General features: G+C 30.9%; 1 protein-coding gene and 1 long non-coding RNA gene across 7 annotated transcripts; one reads left to right on the top strand and one right to left on the bottom strand.

The window, feature by feature from the left end:
- The first annotated feature begins 2617 nt into the window (after nt 1-2617).
- On the top strand, nt 2618-3412 carry LOC134268870 (uncharacterized). Its single transcript, XR_009992452.1, has 2 exons — nt 2618-2743; nt 3167-3412. It is a non-coding gene; the product is annotated as an uncharacterized LOC134268870 (long non-coding RNA).
- Nucleotides 3413-5077: 1665 nt separating this feature from the next.
- On the bottom strand, nt 5078-13400 carry LOC134268881 (uncharacterized). Of its 6 annotated transcripts, XR_009992460.1 has the most exons (9): nt 13325-13400; nt 11490-11549; nt 10472-10634; nt 10117-10318; nt 9386-9493; nt 8797-9048; nt 7503-7594; nt 6918-7024; nt 5078-6189 (listed from the first exon to the last, which is right to left on the bottom strand). XR_009992460.1 is itself a non-coding variant. In XM_062751122.1 (7 exons), coding segments are annotated over exons 1-6 (816 nt in total). In that variant the 5' UTR covers nt 11295-11428; the 3' UTR covers nt 5078-6189; nt 7503-7505. The 6 variants fall into 6 exon arrangements, 1 of the variants encoding a protein (XP_062607106.1); XR_009992458.1 differs by lacking the exon at nt 11490-11549 and having other exon boundaries at nt 13325-13397; XR_009992459.1 differs by lacking the exon at nt 13325-13400 and having other exon boundaries at nt 11469-11785.
- Between the last annotated feature and the right edge of the window lie 5971 nt (nt 13401-19371).

The following is a 19371-nucleotide window of genomic DNA, read 5'->3' as shown; positions in this document are numbered from 1 at the left end:
GTTATCACACGACATGCTAAAGGAGTTGTAAAAGTCCATTAAATTGCACTGAAATAATATAATTGGATTAAAAAAGCATGTATATTGAACTTTAAAAAACTTTATTAAATTCTCGTTACAAAATATAAATTATGTAATGAAACGTAGATTCCAGTACAAAGAAAGACGTATTTTTAAAAGCAATTTTTAAACGTATTAACGCAATATTTTTTTCCTTTAAATGCAATAATATTTGAATGTGCATTTTATTGCAATAATATTTAAGGAATGAATTTAATAGCTACCCATTTTATACGGTATAAACTGGGTTGGGGCAGTTTACGCTTTATAAACCGCGAAGCGGTTTATAAAAGAGTGTAAACTGTTCCAACCCAGTTTATACCGTATAAAATGGGTAGCTATTAAATTCATTGCTTATAATTTAATTTTCATTCATTTGATGTAAGAAAAAAAGATGATTGTACTAACAAAATGACTTGAATTTATACAAAATTTGAATGTAACGTCAGGCGGATTGATACGTTTTTGACGTAAGTCATTGTGACGTAGGCAACCCATTTTATACGATATGAAGTAATTTTTTTATCCAATCAAAAACAGCGTTACAACCAAAATTAAATTATTTGTATTTAAACGCAATAATATTGCCATTAAACGTAATATTTTTCTGATTAGACGCAATAGTGTTTGCGTTTAACGTGAATAATATAATTTATTTTTTGCATTTAAACACACTATTTTTATCGTTTAAACACAATATCATTTGCATTTTAACCCATTTTTTTTTTTTATTTAATGGATTTATTTTGCATTTAAACACAGTCATACATTGTTGCAGATATATCAGATATCAGATATAGACAAATATTGTGATATTTTATATTAATGTCCGATTCTATAAAGAAGTACCGTTTGGATATATGTGTTTTTTTGCAAAATGCTGCAGTTTTGAGAATTGCAGTTAAACAATGGCATCATAATCATCAAAGATCCTTAAAAATACTAGAACCCAACACAAAACAAAGCTTTTAATCTACTGTTTACGTACATGTATCATATCTAATTGAGAATGCTTTAATGGTGTTAATAGACACATCAATTTGGAAGTACACATCGAACAATCTGTTTTCATTTGTTTTTAGTTTTGATTTCATATGATTCCGTCCCCTATGTTATCGTGTTTTTGTGTTTACTATATGTGATGAAAGGAAACATTGTGATTATACATCATTGTACATAATGCGCACAGACACATCAGTTTTAACATCTCATAAGTTGTTTCCTTAACCTTTTTATGCATGGTTCAAACCTTGTGACCCCAACGTGGGAGTGATAGTTTTTCAATCAATGTTTCTTCTTCAGTCTTTTATTTCAAAAATCCTTTAAAATTATTTTCATATCTTATAGTTGAAAAGTAAAAAAAAAAAAAAACACAACAATATAGCAAATGTTATTTTTGTTTGTAAGCAACTGATCAAAACTTTAACAGGAACTTAGATATATATGTCTGAGTAAGTTAAGTTTCTTTCTTAGCCTGTCTGTGTCTTTACAGTTCCTTACTTCTTTTTCCGCTTTAAATCCACACCAATTATTAAACCATTCAGAAAATGCTTGTTTAGAAAAATCTGATTCTATAAAGATAGACAATACACAATTCTCTTAATAAGAAACTGTACTTTACTCTTCAAGGACCTATTGAAATGATTGCTTGCAAAAATACTATACTTAACTGTTAAAGGACCAATAGAAATGATTGATTTTCATTACAATGTATACATTTTCAATTGCAAAGTTGTTTGCATTTAAACGCATTTCTTTTAAATTAAAGGCAAAGTGTAATGCGTTTAAACGCAATAATCATTACGATATAACGCAATAAAAATGGTTTTCTTTTTCTGAATTGGCCTCAACGGGCTTCCGTAACATCGTACGATTTTTTTAATTGAATAAAAAATGTTTTTTAAATCTTATTTTTTTGGAAAAAGTTTTTTGAATTACAAACAAAAAATATTCACAGAAAAGTATTCCATCATAGCTTCCTCAAATACCAAAATATGTAAGTATTGCAAAAATTATTTCTGTAAACTCAGATTGTGCGGAAAAATTTGCGGAAGAATGGGTTTCCAAAAATGTAAACTAGGAAGCGAATTGGGTTTTTTTCCCAGAATATTGTTAGCAAGTGCATTGTTATGACCAACATTCTTCATTGAAATGATACATCCTTAGACTGTGTTTGTAATGGCTGGAAAATCAGCAATATTTGCCTTGATTTTCGTGAATTTATCCTCTGCTGGTCAAGGACCATGTTCAAAGTAAAAAAAAAAATCCTCGTTAATATAATTTATATTCTAAAATTAAACTGCTTATTAAAGTTTATATTCTACTTTCATAAATCCTGTAGAGTTGTGTACCACAAGGGATGCTGTCCTGATACAGTGTGGGATCAAGAACTGAAGGCTTGTGTCAGTAGGTGTATCTTCTTTATCATTTTTTACGATATTTGATAAATTTGGGCATACCGTTTAATTGTTTCCGTAGGTTCTTTAAAAGTTATCTTAAAAAAGTGTAGAGAAAAACTTGATTACTCTAATTCCAAATAATTTTCTGTTTTTTTTTGGTTGTCGTCGAGGATATTATGGAGTGAATTGCAGTAACGCCTGTCCTTATCCATATTTTGGAGAAAGCTGCCTTAGCCTCTGCAATTGCAGTTTCAATACTTGTAATATTAGCACTGGATGCACCGGTACATATACAGTGTTATTTATCATATGAAATAGTATCGTGCGTCCTTCTGCAATATAATATTTTTTAGATATTTCGAAGTATTTTTGATATTTGTATTAATTTTTCTATGCATCTACAAAATTAAAAGCACGCAAATAAATTTGTTCTCATGTAAAGAAAGGTGAATTTAACATGAATAATCACTATTTGTAAAAAAAAAAAAAAAAAAAAAAAAGAACAAAGAAAACACCCAAAACAAAAAACAACAACAACAACTAAAAACAAAACAGCCAAAAAAAATTAAAAAAAAAAAGAGAAAAAAAAAAAAAAAAACCAGTGATGTATTGCACATATTGCATGTGAACGGAGCTTTACACAAAAAAAAAATATATGTATGATCAATTCTATTTTTTGATGTACTAGAAATTCCTTTCAATTGCAGACACTCATCTTGGTGCTGACAGCAACAATCGGGGAAACAATAATTTCTTCTTGCGCATATCTATTGCCGTAGTTGGTGTTATCGTGGCAATAATGTTGGTACTTTACTTGCTCCTTGAGAAAGCTCAGAAAACAAATAACATCATTTACAACAGCGAAGAAATTTTAATTGAAAATGACCAAGATGAAATTATTGTACAAGACAATCAACTTGAGTAAGATATTTGCGAACTTGTAGTTCATGTTTTATTTTTAGAAAAAAAAAATTCCTTGTACATGTAAATACTTCTTCTGTAAATATGCAATACTCAAGTGTTTTTAAATGTCACGTCCTGTAGGAAATGCTTATGTCAAACTTCTTCATCGATTTATGTAATCGATCCAAATTAAGTTTTCAATACATTTACATTGTCATTATTAATATCTAGAAAGATACAAATCAGTTGCTTTTCTATTTCCAACTAACGTCGGAATTCTGCTTCATAACAATCAATCTCTTAATATTTAAGGACATTTTTTAAACTTTTGTGAAAGATACGTGGTAAGATTAGTGATTCTGATTTGAATATTCATGGTTTTAATATGGAAATGTGAGATATTAGTATATACTTCATTGAATAAGTTTTGTACAGTGAAACACTGCAATGGTTAATGTTGTATAAGGGAACTAAGTTAAAATACAATTTTTGATTTCAAGGCTCATGACACAATATTTTGATCACGATTTCTGTTTTAGCTCACCTGAGCCGAAGGTTCAAGTGAGCTTTTCTGATCTCATTTTGTCCGGTTTCCATCTGACTCTAGATATTTTTTTTTATATATGTAGAGGGGGTTAAAATGTGGTATATACACTGAACCAAACTTCTAAGTGTTCACCTTACATTTATTTAAGTGGTAAAGACCAAATATATTCAATAAATAATTTCTTCGATAATTTCTGGTAAATGATGCAGATTTCACATTGGTGTTTTAATAATTTCATGTAAGTATCTCAATAAATTTGAAGCAAAGTTTCTGAGAATCGATGATAAATAATAAAATCTCTTTGAAATAAAACCACCATTTAATCTAATCATTGCAAGGCAACCTTAAAGTTTACTTTTAGATACAATGCATCTCTGAATAAAAACTTTGAGATTCCTTTTAAAAATCCCAAAAGTATTAACTGGGATTGCAGATTCTTGGATTTGGCAGTAAATCATCCCTCAGATGACTTTTGGTCAATGTCCTTCTGCGTTGCGCATGTAGGTGCACCGCTTTATGACTGATTCAGACTGTTTAAGATTGTATAAGACTTTCACAAGCGAATTTCCTAACTCAGGACGAATAACAATGACATGTCAAATAAAGATACGAGATCTCTATTTTTTTGTCTTCCTCTTCAATCTGTATTATGGCAAAAGTACAATATTTACAAAGGTTTAAAGCAATTGAGCCCATGCGTGTAAGTAAAGAATGTTCTAAATCGATGACTGACTATTAAACGTGTTCGAACACAGTGCCCTAGCTAGTCCTTGCTTACAAGAGAGAGAAAGCGAGTGTAAGAAGAAGCAGTTTTTTTTCTTCTCTTTTTAACCATCTTGCTTGTCTACTAATCTTTTAACACAACATCGCTTTTGCAAATATACAACTTCGGTTAAAGGAGAACAATAGACAAACATGCACTGACTATGTATAAAATCAGTGAAAAGGTGGATGTCCTCATTATCGTACGGAGATTAAGGAAATTGTGGCAACCCCTGCCTTACAATACAGATTCCTTCTTCACAAATACATACTTTATTTATTGTAATTAAGTAAAGTTGAAGGTTAAACGTTCAACATTTCTGCAATCAAAAGAAAGCTGTTTCAAAATTTTGCTTTGACGCAAATTTTTTATACCCTTAAGTGCAGTCATCCTTTTATCAACAACTTGGGTCATGTTTGAAGGAATCAAATGAATAAGTTTCAGAGAATCTTCGGGGTTTTTTTTCTTACGTTGCACAAAAATTGAATTTAGAGTGAAATATATTTGTCTAGAATAATAATGATGGTTTCAGAAGAAAAGAATTTTGAATATCACAAAAGATTACAATTTCTTTAAATTCTAGAAAAAAATATAATTTGCATCATTTACAATCAAAGAAATTTATTCTAAAAAATGTAAACGAACACAGGCATCCATTTTTTGTTTACTCATCTGTTCTTCAGCAAATAAAATTGTAATTTTTGATAAATATGACTATGGTACTTATAAATTGAAAAAAAAAAAAGATTTTACGATTTTACCAAAACAAATGATTAAACAATCTAACGAAAATCATTTAAAGAAGGATATAGAGATAACGAACAGTATTCAATATCAAATCCGTAAAACAATACAAAATACTAGCAGAGCAGACTCGGACCTCCGAAACATTAGAGAATGGATCAGATACCGCGGGGAAGTGAGCATCCCTTGCCGACCGGTCACACCCGCCATGTGCTCATTGTCATGATCGTGAAATAACAATAATAGTCAAAATGATTAAAATTAGGAATCAGCCTTTCACTTATTATATGTATTTTGATTTCACTTTGTTCACGCTTTGCATTGTATTTCATTGAAATTATGAATCACTTCAGAATGCCACCGTTTACAATCATATCCAACAGTAAAATAGTCAATGAGTAAAAGAGATGAACCTAAAAAGTATAGACAATACAAATCTGTGAAGAGGGTATAAAATACAGACAAGTGAACATCCCAGATGAAATCAGGTGCCTAAGAGGAGTAGGCACCCTTGTTGGTCGGTCTTATCCACGCTAAATCCTATATTTTGATCTTGTAGAACGACGTTGGCGTAGTTAAATCCTTCTACGGCTGAATATGTGAAACAGATGTTGAGATTTGGTATGAAGTAATTCAGCTTTGATAGATGTGATACGATTTGCCCACTTGCCAATAATTACATTAAATGCCTGCCATAGTGTGTGCATAGAATTTTGATGTCCAGAAAACGATTCCATTTTGAATAATTGCCAAATGTGACTGCTTTTATGCCTCTGGAATGAAATTCAACATACCACAGTAATACACAATATAAATGCAAAATACAATTCTATCCGATATAGAATTGTATTTTTTTTTATTTTGAAGTGCTGCATTTTTTTTTGTATTAAATACCAAAAATGAACCAGTGACTGATTATACATTGCACAAACACTTTCAAACAAAAGCAGCGACGGTATGTTCTACATTCGAATTTCATATGTAATTTTTTCAAGGTGTATATATTAGAATGAAAAAGATAATATTATTGTTATTTTATTAAAAGTAAAAATTTACCTATTTCAGAAAATTTAAATCGATATTTGATTTTTTTTAGTCAATTATTCAGATATAATTCAGTTAGGGAATAGGTCCAATGGGCATAAAAAATTTATGGTACCTCGAGGGAGTAAAAAGTTTCCTTCCGAGGGGAACCGAGTTCCCATTCCAGGACTGTTTTATTAAACCAATTTATTTTTTTTAACCGAATTGAAAAAAAACCAAGTCACTATAGAGGCATAATAAAAAAAATGCATGCAATTTAGCAGATTGTAAGTTATGCATTCCAATCAATGTATTCATAAAAAAGGTTATTCCTAGTGAATTTTGAAAGTTGTTTTCAACAAACATTATTACTTTTTTTCTGAAAGTTTCTACAGTTTAAATGAAGAAAGATATTTCGGTGCATCCGTATATGATACATTGCGTTTGATTATGATAATTTGTAAAGGTAAAATCTTACCTTAATAAGATTTTCATCGAATTTCATTTGCATTTTACCACATGTCAAAGTCCTACAGGTAGTCTAAAATGGCGTCGTCGTGCAGCCTTCACTTAATCATATCCAGACTATATAATAAAACACTAATGGACTTTTTGATGTTGAATATGGGTTGTTATTCATAAGACAAATATCAAATGTAACCTCGACTTCACACCGGACAATATTGATTTTTTTTTTGCAGATCAACAAACAAAATCAAAAGAAACTTATATATTCAGTAATTGTACATAATTTTAACATAATATTTTTTGTCCTTTTGTCGTTTATTTTAATAGAAATAATTAGATGTAAAGAAATTTGAGGTAAAAAATTGAGGTTAACATTTTTATATAGTTGAGTTTGAGGCCAGACTAACTTTTAAGTCCACTGGAAAAATTGCTTAAGCCGACTTAGATGCCGAAATTGAGAGCAGATTATAATCAAGGTCTGGCAAGGCTAAATAGCCTTCCCAGACATCAAAAATGCAAAATGTTTCGAGAAAGTATCACAAAAGGATTATTTATCATCATGATTCGAGGAATATGATTTTCCCCTGATAATTACCTTTTAAAACAGCAAACCCCAATACAAAAGCCGTGACATGAAAATACTCGATAAAAAATGGCAATATGGCAACATCAGAAACATCTTTTGAGCTGAAAAAAAAACAAGGTACCAGACATATTCTTTTAGGTTTTTTAGGAAAGGTAAAAGATGTGATGTTTTCCTAGACTGAAGTTTAATATAAATATAATTTAAAATATATTATTTAAATAAAAACAAAAAAAAAAAACCGATACTCAACGAGTTTTTTTTTTTTCAAAATACGATTCAAACACAGATTTATAGTGATACATGTAACCGTCATAACAACTCAAATATGAATGAAGTATTTTAGAAAAAAAGGTGTACTTAATAATTTCAATATATCATGACTATTTTGTTCATAAATAGGGAGTTTTTATTTTTTTTATTTGAAAAAAAAAAACATATTAAAAAGTAAAAATTATCATAACCTAGATAACTCTTAAAAAAGAAAACAAGTAATAAACAAATGCAAGAAAGAACTATCTCACTTCCTTTATCCTTAATTAGTAGTGTTATTTCTCCTTTTATATTTGCAGTTGTGTAACCTAAATATTGCATCAGGAAGTTCAATATAAATATTTATATATACAAGTTGATTGCTGTAATTAAACACACATACATTTAATGATTTACAGAGAGACCCTTTTATAAATTAATCAACTCTCCAATCTATTCTTCTGGTAAGATGTCATGTAAGTATTTATATGAAATACAAATAAGAATATTCGGCCTTTCAGAGGTATAAGATGTATGTTTCCTTTTTTTTTGTTACGGAGATGTAGTTGACACAGTAAATGAAATTTTTGGAGATAACGAATAATATTCATCCTCAAAAGATAATTGAATAATTGGAAATTTATAGGGGAAAATAAAAAAAAATGACCTCTTCTAAAAACATCAGGATAAACTACTATGAAGGGATGAGCATCATCGAAAGGAACTGTAAGACCTATATGTTTAGCTATGTTAAAGAATTACAGTATGCATGGTAATTTCATTCTTTAATAATGAGATATGTATCACAGGGATAATAAAACGAGTCTTATATTGTCTGAATAGCAAGATATATGAATAGAATAATTGATTTAAATACATAATTTAATTAAAAATGAAAAGTGAATGGGATTGAACAGCCACTTTGCTCAACTTGCACCGTTATTGGTAAGCATTTATAATTAATGCTTAATTACATAAAGTGCATGCCTTTTCAAGTAAATGAATATACAGCTGTAATGCAGAAAATGACAAATTCATTTTTTTTAAAACTTACCCCCATTTATGTCATCTAATTGACTGTTATCATTAGGTCCTGAAGTGATGCTTTGCTGACAGCTTACACTTCGTTTGTGACGCTCCGAAAAAGTTCCGCAAATATTCGTTGCATTGGTTGTTCCATTCTCCTCCTTGGCTGGCATTTGTGTAGATTTTATTGTAGTTTTCCATTCAGACAAAGACTTTTGGGTTGTAAGCGAAGTTGTCTGGGTAACAAACAAAGATTGTATTCGTTTTAGGCATGATGGATCTACAACAAATGTAAAAGTCTAAACAAAAAATCCAAAAATATTAACTTACTTTTTTTTCAAATTCAGTTTTGATTCTTTTTAAGGTAATATTTGAGTCGGATGAATTTTCTCGTGTGAATCGATTTGAACATGTACGTTTCTATTTCTACTTTCTTCTCTCTCTCTCTCTCTCTCTCTCTCTCTCTCTCTCTCTCTCTCTCTCTCTCTCTCTCTCTCTCTCTCTCTTTTTGTACGCCCCCCTCCGAGTATGTGATTTATTAATTTATGATTAATTTATGTTATTTATAAGTCTGAGATTGAAAGTAAATATAATATTTACTTTTTAAATATACTTACATATAAAAGATTCATTAGAATAATAATGAAGGGGACACTCAGGACACGAAATAGTGAAATCTTCAAGGACGCGGCCTACTCCTTCATCAAAGTGGACACAATATTTTCCTTTAACAATTATAAATATTAAATTGCACTTAAACGAATGCGAATTGCATTATTAAAAGAACAATAACTTCAGAATACAGAAGACGAGTAAATCATCATTTTAAGAAATAAGATGAATTTGGAACACCATTGGTACATGTATCTTATGTGGTTACATGTTTTTCAGGAGAAGATCTTGCTTTTTATGTTATGCGGTGTTTAGTTCATGTGAAGATGGTGCATTATTATATTAGACCATGAATAATTCATATAAAGGTTGTTCTTTATTATCTTATGCGGTGTTTAGTTCATGTGAAGATGGTGTTTTTTTATTCTATACTTTGGTTATTTCATGTGCATGTGCTTTCTAATGTAAAGGTGATTATTGTGTGATTGCTGTTTTTTTTCTTTTGATGGCATTTTTTAGTGAAGATTTAAAAAAATATATTATCAAGGTATTCCTCATATATTTAAGTCTAAGTTTAACATTGAGTAACACCGGCATAATACAATAAAGCACCGCCTTCATATGAAATAACCAAAACTTAGCATAAAACGCTCCATATTCTCATGAAAAAAGCCACATAAGGTTGCTATGACTTTCCATAGATATATATTGACAAAATAAATTGTGTTTAGCATACCTGTAAGATATTTTCTTGGAGCACATACTTCTTTTATAATTGTTCCAGAAGAAACACAGTGGTACGTCAATTTTTCAGCTGAACATGGATCATGAACATTTTCGCAGTTAAATATTCTTGCTCGATCTTTGATATATTCTAAATCTGTTGGGCAAGATACAGCAGCATTTGCAGTTTTCGTCGCTTCTGAGCAATTTGTTTCCTGTTTGAAATATTCATTTTTTTATGGTCGCAAACTTTTCTTATCGTATTTCTTTATGATTATTCAGTCCCTCTTATTTCGTTTCGTTATTGTTCTTTTTTGCTACAGCTTCATAAAAATGCAATTTGAAATCTATTATTAAGCAAATCATACCTTTGTGGATCTTTTCATTATTTGCGTTATAAAAGTCGTCGATTCAACAATATTGCTGGGTATAATAATGAAGAATGCTATGCAAATTGTGCCAAAACTGAAGCCTGACATCCTTATCATGATGTATCTAGCGTCTTTAGGCTCGCTGTCATCAGAGGCTGCCCTAAAAGTGAAAAAAATATAAATCAAACATTTATAGATACTAATTGTATTTTCACTATTTCTTTTGGAAGCCTAATGTAAACAGAAGATAAGGTGAGTTTCCATATTCATTTCTCGCTGTTAAAGGCCTACACATTTTCAATAATAAATTTCAGAGCAGTAATCAATTCATTTTAAAAAATAGTTGGAAATTTGTACTATTTCAAAACAAAAATCAAATCACAATTCTTAAACATGTTTGCTGAATAACAAAAAAGTTAATATTAAGGCGATGAATGTATCAAGGTACATAAGGTAAGTAATTATAAGGGAAGTTGACGATAGAAAAGTTAATGTAATACATCACTATATTGAAAAGTTATCAATCTCTAAAGTCTAATAGATTTGATTTTTAAGCATGACATTGGAGGACGTGAAGGACCAGCAAGTATCAATATTTTTTTTCATTCGGGAAACATCTAAATAAACACTTAAAATGCTGCAAATATATAAGAAATGAGTCGTGCGTTTGTATAAATGGAAAATTCGATTTTTGAGTGGCGGGAACATTGAATTATCAGTAGATATAATGCGAATACTCTGCAATTTTTTATTCATGAAATTGGCAATTTTAAATGATTCTGATTATTTCAAAATATCTGTGCGTTCTAGCAACATACATCAACCTGTTCTATACTGCATTTTATCATTGGTGGATTGAAATTCATTTTTTTTCTGATGGTTTTCTATGAATAAAACTACAGTCTGTTTTAAGTTTTTTTTCCTATTGAATTTTTGTAGTCTATACACATCATTATATAATTTAGGACATGTATACTTTGAAAGCAAGATCCACCTTATAATATTTCTGCTTCACCTTTTTTAGCAACGGCGTTTCTTCTGGATTCAGGACGTGTATATATTTCTTCATTGTACTCTAAAAGAAAACATAGTTTCATCTAATCGGAAACAAAGCAGTTGATACACATTCTGTTTTTCCCATCCACGGATCTAAAAGGGGTCCAACCACACACACAAACACACCTTTACACACACGCTCTCCTCTCAAATGTCTAGAATTAGTAAATGGAAAGTAGTTGATTGTCTAATGCTGAAAAGTGAATAAATTGCACAATATGCTTCACAGCAAGAATTGTTGCGTTGTGGCCAGGAACAAAAAAATACAAGATGTGTTTGTGAAACACTGATGCCCCCGTATGGCAACATAGATAAATGCAAATTTAATTAAATAGTACCAAAAGTAGGGTATTCTCACTGGAAAACGATTGTGAAATTTAAAAGTTACCAAATATTAAAGTTTTTTTAAAATAAGTACAAAAATCTCCAAGGTCAAGGTCAAAAGGTCAATGTTATTAGTATCAAATGAAAGGTCTTGCCACATAGAATACTTATGTTGAACATGAAAGCACTATCCCTAACCGTTCAGAAGTTATGGCCAACGTTCAATTTTTTAAAAAGTAGGTCAAACTGCCAGGTCAAGGTCAAAGTTGTTGTTATCAAATGAAAGGTCTTGTCATAAAAATCAAATGTGTAAAGTATGAAAGCACTAACCCTAATCTTTAAAGGTTATGGTCAATGTTTGCTTTTTTAACGTAGGTCAATCTCAAAGGTCAAGGTCAGAGGGACAAAGTTCTTGGTAACCAATGAAGTGTCTTTTCACAAGGATTATATATATGAAGTATGAAAGCCCTATTAATTACCGTTCAAAAGTTATGGCTAAGGTGAAAATTTTTTCACAAGTACGGAAATCTACAAGGTCAAGGTCAAGGTCAGAGGGTCAAGGTCAGAGGGTCAAGGTTGTTGGTATCCAATGAAAGGTCTTTCAACAAACATTACATATGTGAAGTATAAATGTCCTGGTATCTATTGTTCAAAAGATATGGCCAAAGTAAAAGTTAAAAAATTTCATGTAAAAGTGGGTCAAACTCCAAAGTCAAGGTCAAAAGGTCAAAGTTATTGTTATCAAATGAAAGGTCTTGTCATAGAGATCAAATATGTAAAGTATGATAGCACTAGCCCTAATCTTTAAAAGTAAGAGTCAAGGTTTGTTTTTTTAAAGTAGGTCAATCTCAAAGGTCAAGGTCAAAGGGTCAAAGTTCTTGGTAACTAATGAAGTATCTTTTCACAAGGATTACATATATGAAGTATAAAAGCCCTATCCCTTACCGTTCAAAAGTTATGGCCAAGGTTAAAGTTTTTTCACAAGTACAAAAATCTACAAGGTCAAGGTCAGAGGGTCAAAGTTGTTGGTATCCAGTGAAAGGTCTTTCAACAAACATTACATATATGAAGTATAAATGTCCTGGTGTCTACTGTTCAAAAGATATGGCCAAAGTAAAATTTTAAAATTTTCATGTAAAAGTGGGTCAAACTACAAGGTCAAGGTCAAAAGGTCAAATTTGGTGGTACCCAAAGAAAGGTCTTGTCACAAGGAATACACATGTGAAATATGAAAGTCATAGCTCCACTAAATCAAAAGTTATGGACAAGGTTAAAGTTTTTGCGGACGAACAGACAAACAGAGAGACAGACAGAGAGACAGACAGAGAGACAGACAGACAGACAGACAGACGGACACGACAAAAACTATATACCCCAGAAACTTCGTTTACGGGGGCATAATAACAACAAAGCTACAATCCTACAGCTCCGAGTGTATATGCTCCCGTACATGTAATTTTTTTTACTTACTTCTCTGTATTTCTTCTGATCAACCCTTACATATGAATAAGAACAATATGTAGGTGAAGTCAATATATATGGAGATAATGTGAAACCGAAAGAAGACGGTTTTCAAATTAGATTAGTATAAATATAAACACACAAAGAGTCTTTCTCATTTATTAAATTAATAATGTATGTCAATTGTTTACATACATATCAAACTTTTACAGTTTTAATTATACAAAACATTAATAAGTATTAGTTTTAATCATAAACATAAAGTTGTTCTTTTTATAATTAGTGGCAAATTCCTTCATTCTTGATTAGACTTTATTAGTTCACTTAAGCTGATATCTTTTAAAGTGAGTTTTTCTGATCAGCAGATGTCTGGCGTACATTTGTCTATCTGTCTCTCTAGCCGTTCGTCCGTCAGTAAACCTTTCTTATTTCGAACCAAGAAAGAAATTAAAGTTTAACAATAAAATACAAAATTAAAATAAGTCAATAGTCAAGAAAGTTTTTCACTTTAAAAATAAATTGGATGTAAACAATCGCGGGTGAAGCAGAAAAGGAGATCACAAGGTTGTAAGAGACGTAAATTGCGCTTTCTGTCGTGCATTTTTTCATAGTTGTATATTGATCGATTGATTGTATACTGTTTAACGTCCCTCTCCAGAATATTTCACTGATATGGAGATGTCACCATTGCCGGTGAAGGGCTGCAAATTTTGGCCTGTGCTCGGCACTTACGGCCTTTGAGCAGGGAGGGGTCTTTATCGTGCCACACCTGCTGTGACACGGGACCTCGGTTTATGTGGTCCCATCCGAAGGACCGCCCCATTTAGTCGCCTTTTACGACAAGCAAAGGGGTATTCTAACCCGGATCACCATGGGGTCATAGTTGTGCATTTATAAAATGCTGCTTTTTACTCTGACGAGAAAAAAATCAGGACAACCCTTTCTTTGATAAAAAATGTCCGAAAAAATTTTTATTGACATATCATATGTTTTAATCACTTATTTTTTAAGATTTCATTTTTCTTTTTTTTTTTATTGAGGAGAGAGGGGGGGGGGGGGTAAACGATATTTAAGATTTTCACATTGCTTTCATAATTAATTTTACTTTTTCAATTTTTAAAGAATTAAATGAAGATTTTTTTTGTAAATAGGGGATATTTACTCATTCAATTTTTTTTTTTAATTTCAAAAATTCTTTTCTTTAAATTTGAGATTTCTATATACAGATACGACATCTTAAGCAAAATGTAAAAGTACATGCATCCATACAATCTTTTTTGAAAGTTGAAAACAGCCCATTTAGCTATTATTCGTAAAACAGACAATAAGGCATTTACACGTTACACACTACATGTACGTAATACAATACTTATACTTCTTTTGTATATTTGTTTATAAATATTATTTTGGAAATTTATGAATGGGATTTTGATGAGACTTAATTAAATTAGACAAATCATATTGGGCTTTTTACCAATACGATGATCCAACGAACCGAAACTAACAAAGTTTTTATTCCTTTCCGAGTGGAGTAGTGTGTGGGAGGAATATAAGTATGTGATATTGTTATTTTATCTAGAACGAAATTCAAGAAACAATAACTATGATTTTTTTTTACTTGCTTACCTACAAATTTGTCATTATCATGAATACAAGACATGATCTTGAAGAATCTTACATATTTTTTTAAAAATAAGAAAAATAAGGATACACCTGTATAATGAGCAGTATTTATTACCAATGCACGTAAAACAATACAAAATAAGAGCAGAACAAACATGGAACTCCGAAACATTAAAGGTGCAATAGATGAGCGAGCATGTCGACCAGTCACACTCGCCGTGAATCTGCTACTTGTCATGATCCTAAAATAACGGAAAAAAATCCGTCGTCAATTCTGTGTAAAAATAATGTATTAACGATCGGTATGAAAAACGTCAGTCAGCAATTGACTCAGAAATTGTTCATACGTAGAGCATGCTCTTGTGTATCGAATCAACTGAGATAAATACACTCTGTCTGCAGGTGATTTAAACAATAAAAGATATGCTTTCTTTGTTTGTTGTTACTGGAATGAACGGAAGCAGCTGTTGCAGAAAAAAATACATAACCCGCGTAAGCGGGTTATGTAAATTTTTTTCTGCAATAGCTGCGACCGTTCATTCCGGTAACAACAAACAAAGAAAGCATTTTATTGTTTATATTTATATTTGTTTAAATAATCAATTAAAATAAGATTAAAAAGATTAATTTTTGTATTAATGATGCAAACGTCTTTATACGTTTCATTGATGGAACAGCCACTGATTAAGAAATCTGTACAGGCGACCTGTCTACTGTAGTTTATGCAGTGATGAATGCAATGGGGTTTCTTAAGAAATAAAGGAGAAAATATTCAGTGGATGTAAATATAAACGTATAAAGCATCTGTAACAAATGTTTAAGATTTAAAGAAGTTAAAAATATGCCATTTTATTTTACGTTACATGTAAATGGACCAATTAATGTATTAATGGCTTAGAATATGGAACAAAATAATTGTATAAAACAGAAAATGAACATTACAATTCTCTAAAGTAGCTATCATTAAACTTAAAAAATACTTGTCCACGTACTGCATCCTTAACATTTTACAACAGTTTGATAAAGTCAAAGTTGTTTTACTCAAATTGTAAAAAAAAAAAGTGTTCTGCATAATTCATTTTTTTTTTATAAATTATAAATTTAAATTTTGAAGCTGTACACATCGATAATAAAGATTGGTTTCAATTGCTTGCTAAGAAGGGTATATTTATAAGTACACGTCATAAACTCCAAGGTCCATGACAGTCAGAATACAGATTTTACCTCACAAAGGTTCCAATTTTAATTCTGTGAAAAAATTACTTTAGCCTTTAAGCAAACTATCTGATGGTTTCTGTTGTAAATAGGGAAATTTTCCCTTTTACATTAAAATATTAAGCTGTTAACCTTTCAATGAACCAATTGATTAATGATGATTAATGAAAAACATTGCTTAGGCGCCACTTGTTATTTCCATTTGTTAACTGCTCACTTGCCAAATCTATGCTAGTATATTCAATTTGACATTTTTTCCAACTCAGTGAAATCGATAAATGTCCGTGTGCCAAGCCTAGATACATTTATGACCTTTTGCCCGACCACCTAGGAAAAGAAAATATATAATTCATACATCCATCGTCATCCATGGACAACCTTTAGATTTTATCAGCCTTTATTGACTTACCAGTGAACTATTATTCATTTTGTTCTTGTTAATTGTTGTGTGTTTTTTAAACCAATATAAAAGTACGGCTTGTGTCATTAATTTACAATGGAAAACGAAACCGAAAGAAGGAAAAACACAATAAAAAAACCAACAGAATATTGACAGCTTATTCAGAAAATAGAGAGTATGAAGATTTAATCGGAAATTCACGTGATTTTGCCTCTAATACGAAAGTTCACTCGTATGAGAAAGTACACGTGTCCCGATATAAATGAATTATGCTATAAATTAAAGGAAATGTTCTTGTTTCGGTTTCGGACACACATTTTTAATTATGAACCAAATATATTTATGTATCTTTTATAGGTTTTGGTCATTACTGTTTTATTATTTTTTTTTAATCTTGTAAACAACACTTAGGTCATTAATTATAAATAGGATATCTTTTTTTCTTTATTATTTAAACGGCTGTTATCGTACTGACATATTTACTTTTAACTCCACATTTCAAAAAGAATATTTCTTGTTAGCATATGCACTGAACCAAATTTCTAATTGTCAACTAACATTTTTTTTTTAAGTTTTAAAGAATAAACACTTGCATAGATAATTTCTTTAAGTCATGGTTAATGATGTATAATGAGGTAAGTTTTCGCACAAAATAATCTCTATGAAATAAGACCACTATTCGCACTAATCACTGCAACACATCCTTTTCTGTTGGATACAATATGTCCCTGTACTTACCATAGTAATTATAAAAAAAAAAAATAATAAGAAAGAATTAAGGAATAATCTGAATAGGAGATTGAACAATCTGCTGCAACACCTACTGCAAAGATCTTTCCAAACCGTTGCAATTGTGTGTAAGGGGGGTTGACATTCCTTATAAAAATTCCAAATGCGTTCAATGTGATACAAATCCGAGTATTTGACAGTACATCATCACACAGACGCTTTTTGGTCAACATCCTTGGGTGTTTAGCACATTAGTAAACTGCTTTAAGGGTGCTTGAAATGATATCAAATGTAGACGGCAATGAGCATAGTTTTCTTATCATTTTCATGCTGGTGAAATTATTTGTTTCCAATCTTTCTAAGATTGCCTCAGGACAATTTAACGCTCTTTTGATCTGGAGTGTTGAGAACCGTGGTCTTGGGCGAAGATCAATTTCATTTTCTGTTTTTAAACTTTTCAAATTGTTTTGATTGGCTCTGAAAATGACACACACACTATAGAAAAACTTGTATAAATGGGTATAAATAATGGTTGTTGATTAAAAAAAATTCAAGGGAGTAAAAAGCTAAAATATAAGTGAGTAAAACCTTGTTCAAGGTTTATCTAGATATCGACAATCCCATGGCTCCCCCTTCTTTCCCAATGATCATTTTGCCAATGTTTTGTGTTTTTAGAGAAACCATTTTTCTTAACCTTTGATAATTATACTATGTTATAACAAGAAGATGGTATTACACAAAACACGCGCCCAAAGTACAGATATATTGTTTTTAAGCTTCGTCACGGAACTCAGGCTTCCATTTGTGATATTTTTTTTTTTCGTTCATCATTTGAATAAAGAAAGCATTTGTTTTAATAATTTGAAAACAGCATACCATTCCATAAAGTAATCTTTAAATAAATACAGTTTTATATAATATGTAGGACTCCAAAGTCCGATGGTCAAGCCAAAGTCCGATGGTTTTACTCGCCAAAGTCCGATGGTGCAGAAAACACTTAACGTTTATGACGTTATAGTACTACTGCGCAAAAATGCGATGCTGCACCATGCCAAATTTTACTATCCTACCACGTAATACATTACAGAAGACAAAAACACACTAAATGGAGCATCTTTACTAGTTGAATCGTTATTAGAGGGTTGGTTTTCCTTTGAGTTTTAGGTCTTTCCTCTGTCCTTCTTTCTCTCTGTCGGTCTTTCCCATATTTTTGCACTTGCGCACACGCTTGTAGACATTGAATTGAAATTTCTGTATGTGGGTGAATTTTGATGAGTCACAGATGAAGTTTAAATTACTTTAAACAAATTAAAATTTTACTCTTTAGGCGTTTCTGCAATTTTTACCCAAGCGCTTGCAAATATTAAACTTATTATACCTACACTTACTACATGGGTATGTTAAGGCAGCACATGGATCAGAATTCGGCAATTTAACACTTTTTTATAATTATGTAACACTAATAAATCGGAAAAGCAAAGGATAAAACGTTTGCTATAAATATGCATTCTATAGACTTCAATGGAACTTATACTACAGTAAGCACTTCATCATGACGTCACCACGTGATGTCTATAATTAGAAAATATGCCTTAACGAAAAAGTGAAAAGTTTAACACTATCCCGGGGATATTAAGTTTTAATTTGTAATAATAGTTATGTAAAAACATCTCTGTACCATGGAAAATGCTGCTAGAATCCTACTGTCCTATCACAGAAATAATTATTAAACATTCTAGGACAAAACCTTCCCAAAATTTCTACATTTTGATCATAACATCGAAAAAAATGCATCAATTCCCGTAAACCATACGATTCTAGCAGCACTTTTCAAAAATAATAGAATAAGAACTTTAGATGGAAACAAAAATTAAGTGTCAAGGTATGAGGCGTAGTGGTGAACTTTTGCATCTTTTTCGTTACAAACGACAGCGGAAAGGCTGATCGGCAAGTAAACACCCTCCCTGCTTTAATTTTACGAAGAAATTGAAGGATTTTATTACCATACCTTATTCATAACCTTTATTTCCACAAGAATCACACAAGATATTCATTCTAAATGCTTTTAAACTCCGATTTCTAGTGTTTG

This window comes from Saccostrea cucullata, unplaced genomic scaffold (assembly GCF_032062105.1).
Source record: "Saccostrea cucullata isolate Sc308-1 unplaced genomic scaffold, CSIRO_AGI_Scuc_v1 ctg845, whole genome shotgun sequence".
Lineage (NCBI taxonomy): Eukaryota > Metazoa > Mollusca > Bivalvia > Ostreida > Ostreidae > Saccostrea > Saccostrea cuccullata.
This window is presented reverse-complemented; position numbering and strand designations above follow the sequence as displayed.